This window comes from Molothrus ater, chromosome 8, assembly GCF_012460135.2.
Source record: "Molothrus ater isolate BHLD 08-10-18 breed brown headed cowbird chromosome 8, BPBGC_Mater_1.1, whole genome shotgun sequence".
NCBI lineage: Eukaryota > Metazoa > Chordata > Aves > Passeriformes > Icteridae > Molothrus > Molothrus ater.
Genome location: NC_050485.2, coordinates 8,349,472 through 8,363,147, shown reverse-complemented (window position 1 = coordinate 8,363,147; position 13,676 = coordinate 8,349,472). Strand labels below are relative to the sequence as shown.

Genomic DNA, 13,676 nt, shown 5'->3' with positions numbered 1-13,676 from the left:
TGATTAGTACAGCTGCAGCTCCTCAGGTGTGAGACTACCTTCTGCACTATTTCCTTACATTCTATCCCTCCACAAAGAACCAGGGAGTTTCCATCACTGTAGGTTTTTGAAGAGTGTAGACAAACAGCCATCAAGACTAAACTTAGTAAAGTAACTTTATCAATTTCCTGAGTTTTATACTGCCCATTTACACACTATCTACTTTTACTTTTTCTGTATTAGGTTGCTACTTTCTCTGATTTTGTCAGGTGGAAGAGCAGTCTAAAGGTTATTTTTAAGAGAAAATCTTTAAAGGAAAGCTCATCTTTAAAAGAAAAGCTGTTCACCTCTCAGTGTTTCAGAACCCCCAGTGGGATGAGCACTAGCTGCTCTTTTCTCTCTGCACAAAGCCTGGCAGATAACTTTCTGAGGGTATGGGAAGCCGGAAAACAAAAGCTTGAACCTTGTAAGGGTGGTCAACAGCTTCACTTATCAGGATCATGGATCCTTGTCATCCCTGTGGAAAGCTGGGCTGTCACCCACTAAGAACAGTCATTTGACCACATGGAAACTGCTTGTTAAGCTCTTCCAGCATGACAGTTTACAATGGGGAGCCTGACCCCTTCTGCACATGGGACCTCCATTATAGATGTGGATGGATGGAGAAGAGGACATCCTATAGCTTTGAAGGAGGAAGAGAGCAAATTAAAATATGGATCCTTAATTGTGGAATTAGAGTGAGTCTGTGAGGGACTTCAGAGGAGTCTATCACTATTACCCACACAAAAAAGTAATGCTGCCCTACTACAGGGAACTCTGGAAGTCTCTAACATGAGAACTGCTCAAACCTTCCAGAAATAGTTCTCAGTAACAATCCTGGCACTTTGCAACTGGCAGCCAAGGCAGTGTACCCAGAGCAATGACTGCTACCAGGTGTTTAGGAGATCAGCTTATGTCATCTTGATTGGCAGGGCCACATCAGTGCAACTAAGGAACACGGCCCTGTGAAAGGATCTTTCTCACCTGAGCTGTTAAAAAGTCAGTGAAGTCTCACAACAGCAGAGCAACTTGTGACACCAATAGTTAATTATCTGGAAAGAAAACAATCCATATCCATTGCTGTCAAAGGCAGTCTTTTCCTTTGCAGAACCCTCTCCTGCCCAACACACACAGACAAAATCCACTGTCCTTTCAAGCCTCGCTGAGCAAGAATGCACACAGCTCTTTCTGAATAGCACCCATGAGCAAAGCTATGTGTGAGCTACTTAGTGCTAATGGAATATCCCTGCACACAATATGTCCTGAGGCCAAGACACACACAAAGTTTGCTAGGTCTTCCACAAGACCTGCTTCTTCCCTCTTGCCAGCACATGGGGTCCACCAATTCTCTAACAAAGTGTCTGAGGCACCACTCCCTTGGAGCCTGTCCCACTGCTGATTCCACAGCTGCTGCCAAGTCTACAAAAAACCAAACACACCAAGGTGTTTGCATCACCAATACAAGGGTAGATAGAGTCCTGGAGAGATGGAGCAGGACTCTGAACCCAGAACTCTTTTCTTCTTCCCTCTGCATTTCTAGTGCCCCTCACTTCTCCTTTAAATTCTTTCATTGCTTCTTTTCATGGTAGGAAAGAACTCCTGCTGCAGGTGTAGCCCAGTGAGCTGCACCATGGGGCCCTCTGCAGAACCATCACCCTCTCTTTGCTTCACCCCTTCTAGCAGAAGCTCATTTACTCCTAGAACCATTGCAGGCTTCCTACCCTGACAAAACCTCACTTCTCCATCTCCCTTTTCCTCTGACTGTTTATATCTAGCAGTCTATTGCTCTCACACTCCTTATCACTCCTAGAGTTGACCACTCTTGGGATGTCCCTTCTTCCCTGAGCAGTCACAGACAAATCCAGGTGATTAAGTAAGGGTCAACCCCTGCGCTCTCTTCCTTCCATCACCCATTTTAGTTTCTTGTGCAGTAGATTGGGGGTGGGTAAATTTTTTATCAAGTTTATTGCGTTACCACCCAGGAAATACCTGCATAAGGTTAAATTATTTGCTGCCTAAAAGGAATCTTTCAAGATGCTGACACATACATGCTTAAATGTCCCAGGGGTTCTGAAATCCACTGTAGAGAGATCACTGTAGTCACAGGCACATTCACCTGTGCATTAACAACTCAATGTATAATTAACAACAGCCTTGTCAAAACAGGCAGTGACACTTAGAGAAACTAGAAGTAAGCCATGGTTAGAAAATTCCTTTTTGTTCACCAAAGTAGCAGCAGGAAGGATTTGAAGTCACCCCACATAAAAAAGCACCAAACATTTTTCCCATCATTACTGCAATCCTTGAACTATGTGAGAAAAACCAAGATACTTATGGGGTAATTTTGAATTGTATAGGGACAAGCCGTGGGAGGCAGGGAGAGAAATCTGTCTTATCTGGAAGCATGAATTTTGACTTGACCACTGTCTCCCAAACTGAGGCATGTCAAACTGATGTTTCATTACTTCACTTAAAATCCATTTTCAGGGTTCACACAGGAGTCAGTTAAGCTTGGGAAGCATTGAGCAAAGCTGGTGGTTTTGATGATCTCTGCTGCAAGGTTAAGAAGAAGGGCATGGGAACATCTTTGGAAAAGCATCTGCTATTAAAAATTTGAAGAGCTGAATCCATTGGTTTTTCCAAAGTACTTTTTGCCATAGGAAAAGTTCTTTTTTTTTTTTTTTCCCCCCTCCTCTTTATGCAGATGAATAAATCTGGGAAAGTATAAACATATCTCCAATCCTCTGTTACAAGATGAAGATGGGAAGATGGGATAGTTGCATTTCCCTGCTCACAGGCAGGCATCCTTTACAGAGGCTGGACCATATGCTACCTGAGTTAAGGCTGTTTGACAAGTGGGTAGAATTTAATGAATCTCTCAGAAAAGATGTTGCTCTATCAAAAATTGCCTTAGAGAATTTTCCCAGTTACAGCTTCTGCACAGGATTTCTGTACAGAGAATAACTATAGTAACATCTTCATCCAAACCACAGACAGAGAACATGCAGGTATTCATCTTCTTAGGTAAGCAACACCTTAAAATAGGTTCATCTTACAAGTCACTCTTTGGATCACTAAAACCAGGAACAGTAATTTCCTTTTTTATAATTTATTTTGCTATACACATAATTAAAAATTATGGTAATTTCAGCTTCAGACAAAGATGGGTGTTTAATCACTTTTGGTAGTGAGATGAACAGAAAAAAAATTCTTAACAAAAATCACCTTTTAGCTTGCCAATTAAAATTACTCAAAATGATTTGCAGAATCCAAATGCAGAACTTAACCTAACAGTATTTCTTCAACATTTTATTATACAGGTCTCCAATTCTTGCAGGTAAATGGGTACCTGACTCTAAAACTGTCACATCTTTTTAAAGCAAACAGTAGGTAATGTTCACTATTCACCTGCTAATGTCTGGTCAGGCATTAACAAAATAAGGTGAATATTTCCACCCCAGTCTTGTAGTTACTCCTGTGTAGCAGAGCAGGAGAAGCCTCACACTAAGTTAATTACATAACCCACTTTTCTCAGCCCAATAAAGTGATAAGACAAATTATTCAGAATGAAAAAACAGCATAAATTGAAATCTAAAGAATTACATATCTAGCAGCACAGAAAACCACTGTACCTTGCTTAGTGCTCTAAATCTGAACTTCCTGATACAAACCTTTCAAAAATGAGAACAAGCAGCCACAAAAGCTTCCTTGAATTCAGCCTCATATGATGTTCTCAGCCCTGTTTCGAAGCTACTCAGAAAAAGTTACTACAGCTCTCAAAACATTTCAGAAACCAAATAAAAGCTTGTGACACACAGGGTTCAGGAAAAAAAATTCACTGTGTGGTGTCCAACTGTAGCACATTTTTCTAGGTTGGGCAGCTTGCTACACAGACCTGCTGGAGACTGGCCTTTCTCATCCAGATCCAGCATTTCCAGTTTATAGGACTTAGGTCTAAGCTTTGGTGAACTGGAATCTATCTAGGTAACCATTGCATCATATGGGTAAGCAGACCTCACAGTATTAGGAGAATCCTAAAATAACAGTTCGGTAAAATTAGGTATTTTGTTAATTATACATAAACTCCCAATCCTACAAATACATGTATTTTCTGGAATGCTGTAGTCGTGCAATGCCAGCTGAAGGATAAGCACAAGCTGGTGAAGGAATGCTTTGGAATGCTCCAAGCCCATGGTCCTGAAGGAGATCTGTGTAGAATGTAAAGAAAGCTCAAATGGGTTTGGCTTTCACAACCAAACAAGCCTCAGCATGGTAGGACCTCCAGAGAAATTTGACAAGTTGTTCTGTATTGTATTATTAAGAGCTGGTGAGAAAATCAATACATCAATAAGGCAAAAATGCTGAAACCAGGCAATATCACCCCCTTGTTCACAGCAGATGAGTCCTTGTTTTTTTTGCAAAAGCATTGCACTGTTGGCAAATACACTGATGAAAATAAGAACGCTGTAACTGGTACAGGGCTGGGGGCAATGACATTGTTAACAGCATATCTGTTTCAAGGTCTGCCTTTAAAATAGGTTAGTCCACCAGATAAAAAAGCCATTTTCTTATCCTTTTCCTAAATGAATTCCTGCCCCTTAAAGTGATTCTCTCCAAGAACTACACAAAGCGTTCCAGATTCATGGGTCCTCCCATTATCTTTACAGTTTCCCCCCACAACCCAAACTCCCAAAATTGGAAGAAAAATTTCAGAACCACTGAATGAAAATATTGAAAGTAAGAAAGAACCCCTTTCCTGAACTGAAAACGCACTCCTGGATAAAAACACACTACTTGCAGAATGCACGTGCAGATGTCTCCTCTGCAAGTTTTGAGAATTTTCTCACTGATGCCATTTAGCAGAATGAAAATGTTCCCTTGAAAGGCTTTGGAAAACAAATGGCACCAAAACTTTATTTTTTAAACGAGCTATGATGCTCCTGAAGAATTCAAGCCATAAACACACTGCTCCAACACTTTCAAGCGTGGCTTTATTCCAACAGTCCAACTACAGCAGGGGCTTTTGTGACTTCAGGGCTAACCCTGGTATGAGACAGTGACCGTAGATGGCAGCAGTGCTAACAGCCATTGCAGGGCTGCTCTGCCATAGTGCATTAACCAGGAAAAGATCCAAGGGATCCAAAACTGGAATTCTTCGTCAATTTACAGTTCCAACAGACTTGAAATGAACCATAAGCTGCAGAGTCAAGAATTTATTCAAGAAAACAGGAGCCCTAAACTCCAGCTCCAACTATTCAGTTTACTTGTCCACAGACTAGAGAGGAGACTTGTCTTTTCCTGAGCTGATGCCTTCCGGACACATTGCAGTGGAGAAATTCCTGAAGCACTCAGTTACAGAATTTTGCTGTCTTCAGTGAAACCGTGTATATATACACTCCCTTGGGCAAATTTGGCTGGATACTGGTGATGTTGAAGTTAGAGCAAAACTTAATTTTCTCATTTGTGTTAGCTCTGCAGTAATGATAGTGGTAAGAATGTGCTATCACTTCTACTGTTTTAGTGTTCTGGGTTTGTTTTTTAACCTGAAACTTGTTAAAGAAATACACCTAGGACTATCCTACAAAAACCAATTTTTGTGCCCTTTATACACTTTGGAATGTAATTTTGGAGAGGAATTAATAGACACTATGGCTTCAAAACATTCAGACATCAAAAAGAGCATAACGTAATGATTATTTACAGTGTCCATTCCCTCCAATCCAGCACTCATATATTTTCATATATGAATGACAAGAGGCACTTTCTATGTTGCACTCTGCCTCACCTGAAAATATTTACAATTATATTTACTTAAAACATTTGGTCAAAACTGGCTATTGCTTATGCAACTATTTGCCCAAATCCCTGGCCTCTGTACCAAGAAATGGGAAGAAAAGCGCTGAGCAGCCAACTCAAGAGTTATCAAAAAGCCTGAATTCAAGGACCAGAAACTCTTAAGAAACAACCATGGTAAGAGGAGTATTGTCTGTAAGATCTTTATTTCTTCCATAAAAGAGGAAGGACTACATCATCTAAGCAGAGAGCTTCCAATTTCTATTAAGCAAGATGGTTCAAGCTATACCCACATTTTTGGGGAGGAGGGCAAGGAGGGGGAAGGGGAGCAAACAGCCTTGCCCCAAACAGCAACCATAAAGACAAGCTGTTGAAAACTGGTCACATTTTGCACTCCTTCAGAAACCAAAAGGGAGAAAACAAAGCAAACTCCCAATTTACGTGCTAGGGTGGCTGTATAAAAATGTCAATTATTTAAACACAGTACTTCTCCAGAGGAACCTGCTTGCAGAAACAAAAGCAATGCCTGTGCAGTAAGTATCTTTCCAACGTCACTTTAGAAGATATACAATCCTGTCTGGATATGCAAAAGCCAGTAATACCAGAGGATAGAAAAAGCAAGTAGGCAACCCATCATCCTGTGGCATTAAAAAGCGATTAAATGAAATTCACAAATGGTTTGGTGAAGTTTCTGATAGACTAATCACATAGCAGGGCTCTAAACAGAGAACCAGACCCATTATCATAACATTCCCTTTAAAACTTTTATCTTGGCAGATTACTTAATGTATTTATTATATGGAGAAAATGGCTTCTCACTTCAGATTTAGAAGGAAAAGAGGGCTTCCCACAGCAAGTACTAGTACAAAATCCATTCTTTGCTTTAAGTCTCCATGTTTTGGAACAATGATAAACTAACTGTTGACCCAGTTTATAAGCTCATCTTAAAATTGGCCTGTACTTCAAAACAAAACAGACAAAAATTATTCTGTTGTGCAGCAGAGTGTTTACCTACAGACAGCAATGATTCACTTGAAGCAAAACTTAATTATTTTCTGACAGATTAGTTAAAATTGGCCAGGGAAATCAGAGCTAAAAGCTAAAATACTTTTCAGAAGCCATATGCAGCAAGGATGCACTGCTTCCCTCTATTACCTACCTGTACAGTTCACCAAGCTAAATACGGATGTTTCTCATTGTGGCTACTGCATTATCTGTACTTTTTATACAGAAACAGTACAGTACTAATCAATACAAATATTTGGCTCATTTTTTAAATTCAGGAAGTTTCCTTTTACATGACATGTGCTCTATTTCAGAGAGCCACACTGATGAAAACATTCCTACATGGCAGATGTCTGAAAAAAAACCCATGAAAAAATCAAGCCCAGTGGCTCTCAAATCTGTCACAAACTCATTCAGGATATTTCTAACTAAATACAGTGCATAATTAACAGTCATCTTAGAAAGACTTAACCTTTATTTGCCCATTTATTTCAGTCCACACTTACCCCCACTTTTCCCAGTACACTGGCTGGATCACAAAACACTTTGCCACAGCCAAGAAGAATCTTTTTTGGGTTGGTCACTCGCTTTGGAGTTGTATTGTACAATACAGTTGTAAGCAAATTCTGAATTCAAAGAAGGGGGATTGATAGATGAAAACCACGCTAATATTGTATACAGAAACTGGTGCTCAGCAGTATTGCCTTTTCAAACATTCTCAATTGCAAACTCATCTATTTTCACAATCAAAACATTTTGTCTGAAAAGTTTATTTTAGTTTTCTGAACACTCTAAAGCAACTGTGCTTTTGATGTTACAAAAGTGTTCAGATAGGATTAACAAAAATTAAAATGGTCTAAATTACAAATTTAATTCCTGTAAGAGCTTGAGAAATAGAACAGAAAAGCATGACATACACACATTGTGAAGAAACCCCAACTTTTCATGCAATGGCAGGCAAGATGTAAAAAGCCACCCGAATTCACACATTTTTACACCGAATCATCAGAAAAAGTACTCTGTAGTAAATCTGTACATCCAAATACATTTGGGATCTACATCTAAGTTACATTATTTAATGTTATATACACTTATTACCCCTTGTATGATGTCTAAAGGAAAATCTTCATTCAACCCAAACCCAAAAAAAAATATGCAAGACTAACTTGGAAAAAAGGAGAATCACTTTAGACATTCAGTTAAAACGTTGGTTTTGTTTTAATCTAGACCTCAGAGTGTTTATTAAAAAACAAACAATCCTCTTCATTTAACATTTTGCTTTCTAACTGTACAGTAAATTGCATTGCAGAGAACACATCCCGTCTTCAGACTGTATTTTCTTTGGATGGATTTAAGATGTAGCTGGATATTACTTTAAAGATAAATAAAGGGAAGTTGGTCCAACTAGAGCAATAGCTGATATATTACATGCATATGGGAGTTTTATATATGTTTAAATTATTTTTTAACAAATGAGTGTAGGGTAGTTGATATTGCAAATAAACCAAAAAGCACCTGGAGTTGAAAATACAAAACATACCTCCTATCCTGGCAATGGCAGTAAAAATCAGAAGAGTAATCTTTCTGGAACAGCATTTTTACATAATTTAGAAATGTTGAGTACCAGGAAGACTACTAATCAAGTAGTTTTAGCAGCCAAGTTTCCCTCTTTATATTGAATGGAACAAATGCTTTAAACAAACTGTTTGTCCTCTTCACTGAAGAGAGCTAGTCTATTCATCTTTAATGAGCTAGGTTTTTTGTTTTTTGATGTTGGTTTTTTGGGGGGGAAAGATTAGCCACATACTGTAGTAATGCCTACTGCATATAATCCAAGCATTTGCTGTGAACAGTTGGAGAAAGCAGTCAGTAAGAACCTAGGATCAATGAAATAGATGTTACTTTAAGCCATCCATGAAATGGAGACCCATATAGTGCCCAGTGTTAAAACCCAAATCTCTTCTCGCGCTTTTTGCTGTGCAAATTCATCCCCAGGAAAACAGGAGCTGATCCATAGTTCAATTTTCTTATTTCCTTAGTCAATTTTCACATTAGTGTAGATTTTACGAACAAAGGCACTTGTTCCCATGTAACCAATAGCTCCTGCAAAAGAAATCAAAAACATTCCATATGTTAGAGAGCTGATCATCAGAACCAGCCAGCAGCATAAACCACGCACACTTCAACAGAGAAAGTCACACAAAGCATTTACTCTGCACACAGAAACTTCTTACCTGCAATACTTGTTCTCAAACTCTAATTATCCATGTTCCCCCTGAAAGGCTGACAGGAACTTCCCCTGTCTAGCAATCCAAATCCATTAAGCCATCTTACCAAGAGGCCAAGCTCACTTGGCCTTGATAAATATAGCAGCCCCCCTACTGCTGCCAATAACCAAGTCCATTTTTTCTGAGCAGAGGGTAAAAAACATACAATCACCCACTCTGCAGGGAAGGTGGATGGGAGGGCAGGTTTTTATTATAAGTTACATGCCTTCTGGATGAGTGTTTTATTGGCAGATGGCTTCTCCCCTCCCACAAAGCACAAATAATAATAGATCTCCATCCCAGGAGTCTTACACTCCAAGGAGGTCTGTACAAAGACATTAACAAGTAGCAGTTAGTAGTTCAAGAAATTGCAACCTGTGGTTTTCAAATTAGTAAGAGTCATGAACAAAGTATGCATTGTCACAGCAGTAATAAAAGAACAGGTCACTGAGTTTTTGATAGGGGCAACAGTTTATGCTAAACCCAAAATACTGCAGTATTAAGGACATCCAGAAAAATTAAAGAAATGCACTGGACTAAGGCCTCTTCTCAGAAAGAGATTCATCAGCTCTCCTGGTCAAACCCAGAAGCTCAGGTTTGCCAGGCTCAGTAAATACTGTGGTCTTACAACATCAGCAGGGAATGTCTTCATCTCTTCCAAGCAAAATGAGAGTAAGTCAATTTGGCTGATCGTCATGTTTGAAGTGAAGCTGAAAATCAGGCAAGAATTAGAGACAACTGCTGTCTGACTGCCAACACAGTTGTATTTTACAGAATGGATAGAGAAGTCAGGGTCTGTAAATCACTACAGAGAACTCCTAACATTAAATGCTTGGATGCTTGGTAAAGAACACTCTTAAGAGAGAAGATATTTTTCCTTCCTTGAAGAAATGAAGAAAAGCCCAGAACAAAGCATTGCACTGAATTAGGATGCACCAGAACTGGAGAAGACATGTTAAATATAGAAGTCTAACCCATGCTAAAATTTTTAAGCCAAACTTTCCAGTAAAAATATAAAGTGGTTGTTTTGCCTTTACATATTAAATCTGTACAGACCTGCAGCTGGCATTGCTGACTATGGAATTATTCAGATTCTGAAGAGTTCTTTAAATCCTGGAGACTGATGGGATAATTTATGAAGTCAGCCATTAAGCTGTCACAAAGTTTTCATTTTTAGACCCTCAAAAGTCCAATATTTATACCCAATCAAGAAATCTGCACAAGGCAAAACTAAATAAATAATAATAAATCATTCCAGCGTTTTTGGAGCAGTAAGGAGCTTGTGGATTCAGCTTCTGTACAGGACAGCATTCCAAGTTGTATAAATATCATGGCAACCATTCCACTGGCCAGCAACAAGAGATTTGCATTACTAACTTGGGCAAAGCAGAGTTCCATAAAGCAAGTACAGCACACACAAGATCAGGTTGTTGCTGCCTGCAAGCAAGCTGGGGATGCAGCAGAAGGAAGGCATGACTGTTCAAGGAGAGACCAGTGCAGCACTTGGACAGACCCAAGTGCAGGCTGTGAAGAGATGATGAGAGCTTGGAGTCATACAGAAGCATGTGCAGATTTTTCTGCTGCTTGTCAAGAAATTAATCTTCTGAAGTAAATTAACAAAATAATGGCACTGGACTTCTGCTTTAAGACTCACCAGGCTTTTCCTGTTAAAGCAAACACAGCCAACAGATCCAATGCCCATTTCCAGTGCTAAACTGAGCTACACTCCAGAACTTGTTCTTTAAGAGTTCCTCTAGTGATGTGATGCCAGGTATCACAGAGATTTGAGAGAACAAAGCATTAACTGTGCTTCACTTGGGATCTAGAGAATGCATGAGGTGGAAGGGAGGGGGAGGAGTAGAGAGTAGCAGTCACATGAGACCACAAGCTCTCATCCCCATAAACAAATCATAACCTATTCTGAATCAGAGAGGTGCCTTAGCCAGGAAGGCCACTAATGGCCAATACCCAAGGCAGGGGTTAAGCCTCAAGGCTACTTCACAGCATTGAATAAAACATGGGGCAGGGAGGCAGAAACCCTGGGCAATGAGGACTAAAGAACATCCTCCTGATTCAAATGCAAGGCAGCTGGCTCATCTGAATAAAAAAATACATAGTAAAGGGAAATATTTTATTTGTTTATTAAACACCTTAGCAGATGATATTTATAACCTGGTTATGGCCTATTTAGGTTCAGCAGAAATAGACTGCAAGCATATTTCAGCAGAACAATAAGCTTTTAAATAAAGAGAAAAATCCAAATACTGAGGAAGAACAACCACAAAGCAAAAAGAGATTAACTCCCATCTATTACTTCAAACCAATTACTACAGTTGTGACTTTTTAAGCACCAAATTTTTTTTAAAGCTCTTTAAGCACACTTAAATGCTGAAGTGTGGTATTGCAAGAGTTCTTTCTATGTTATGTAGCCCCTAAGCCTTCCACTAAGTTGGGAAATGAGTCTTAACCTTTTCTGCCACTAAGAGGGAAACATGAGGAGCTCAAAAGGTTTGGAAATTCTCACAGGCTCCCCACTGTCCGGTCCCAGAACTCAGATGCTCGGCAGACAGCAGCAAACTTTGTGGATCAAAGCATCCCTCTACATGTGGGATTGAGTTCACTAGGCATTGTCAAGGGCATTAAACCCAGAGCTGGATGATCCATTCCTACAGAGAGTTTCCCTGTGGCTGCTTTGGACCCTAACTAGTTCATCTCACATCCAACTGTGATACCCAACACGCCCACCCATGTGAGCCTCCAGAGAACAGCTCCACACCCTTTTCACAGACCTACAGGCAGTAGCACACACACTGCACAGTTCTTTAACACAAATGTTTTTGTTAGACCTCAATGGCTGCAAGTTCCCTACACAAATGCTTTTTGACAGGGGATTTTTTTTCTCCACTCCACATACTGAAAATGGCACTTCTCAGTAAAAAGGAATCTCACGGCTTCTCTTCCAACACATTTAAAAAGACAAAAAGAAATTTCAATAGAGCTGTGGAAATAAAGTTTAGTGTGCTGAAGTATTTTCTGGTTTTGAAAAATTTGGATTTTACGCTAATATTCCATCAAATAAGTGTCCTACCATGAGAAGAAATCATTTGACAATCTTCCGTTTTTGTATTTTAAAACACATTTTAATTACAGAAACTGGTGGACAAGGTTGGCTTCTGCATCACAGACATTTTAATCAATAGTAGCCTGAGCACTTTTGAAAGAAAACATTAGAGCTGAAAAGTATAAGCCTATTAAAGAAAAAAAATGGCTGCAAGACTACCAAAACAGCAGGGAAGTCTTGTAATGTGCCAAGAACCTGATGAAGCAAAATTACATTGTATGAGAGAAAAGGGGAACAGGTACTCAGCTGTTAAATGATGAATTCCCTTCCCTTTTTATAAAGCATTGTAATATTAATCACCCTTTTCAGGTATCAAGAAATATATACTTTACAGAAGTAAGTTCCTCTAAGACATCTAGTGTCTCAAATATAACTCTAAGAAATCTCCCCAGTAGCTATAGGACTATTCATTCACTGCTAAGTAGTATTTAATTAAGATCACTTACCAAAAAACCAACATTATAGAAAAGTGCAAAAGAATCAAGAAGCACTTGCTGGAGGTCATAAAGGAAATGATAAAAATAAAGTTAACATGTGAATAAGTTTTTGGCTTTAACAGATGACCTCACTGCCATAAGCATCTGTCAAAATAGTAACTTAAAAAGCAATGAAATCCAGCTGCACACAGGAGCACCCTGCACTCTCCTCACCTGTGAATATTGCAATACTTATTTCTCAAATGTTATCCTCAAGCTCTCAGTCCTCTGTTCTGCTCACCCTCATATATACATGCCACAAGACACACACGGTCCTGTCATCACTATGGTGCTATCATTGATGCCTCAAAGGATGCACCTAGCTCCTTGTCTTGGGTGACAGTAAAAAATCCAAAGCAAAATGCTAGCATGGTCTCAACTTCATTTGGAATTTATTTTGCAGGATTTCTTGCCAAATACTGAGTCTTTCAAGCTTGCACAGAGGGTGAAATTCCCTGCACAGTATATAAATTATTTTCCTATCAGAAGAGACAATCCATAGGAATCTCCTATATAAAGCAGGAACCAAGTATAAGCAGAAAACTCTTCAGATTCTCTTAAAGACTTTTTGAGCAGATCTTGCAGACATACACACTCTACCACCAAAACCACAAACTAAGGTCAGAAATATGAGTCTGAAAAAAATTGTTAGAAAACCTTCAAAATATCTGGAACTTACCACACATTATTCCCAGAGCTGTGCTAAATACCGCCATATAACCAAAGTAAAATGATGTTTGAAACAAGCCATACATCCTGAAAAAGAAAGATAGAAATTTATGCTAGCCGTTTTCCCCGTTTTTTATAAATAAAACTGATTTGGCAGTACAGAAATCTGATACTCAAGCAAGAAAAGTATCACTTACTTTGTCTTGAAAAAGTAGTAGTAAAAGGAGTACATGTAAACATAAATCGCAGTTGATGCCGCAGAAAGAAAGCTTGTCCATTGCCTAAAAGTAAACACACATGTCCATCATACAACCAGCCAAAAGGCTT

The 13,676-nt window shown here is 39.2% G+C and overlaps 1 protein-coding gene across 1 annotated transcript in view; it reads right to left on the bottom strand.

Moving 5' to 3' along the window:
• Positions 1–5,998: 5,998 nt before the first annotated feature.
• Positions 5,999–13,676, bottom strand: part of TM9SF3 (transmembrane 9 superfamily member 3) — a 41,978-nt gene continuing 34,300 nt past the window's right edge. Inside the window, exons 13-15 of the mRNA XM_036385298.1 lie at positions 13,547–13,630; positions 13,360–13,436; positions 5,999–8,919 (exon numbers count right to left, since the gene is read on the bottom strand). Of these exons, the coding sequence (XP_036241191.1) occupies positions 8,852–8,919; positions 13,360–13,436; positions 13,547–13,630 (229 nt within the window). The 3' untranslated portion in view covers positions 5,999–8,851. The remainder of the gene's footprint in view (positions 8,920–13,359; positions 13,437–13,546; positions 13,631–13,676) is intronic.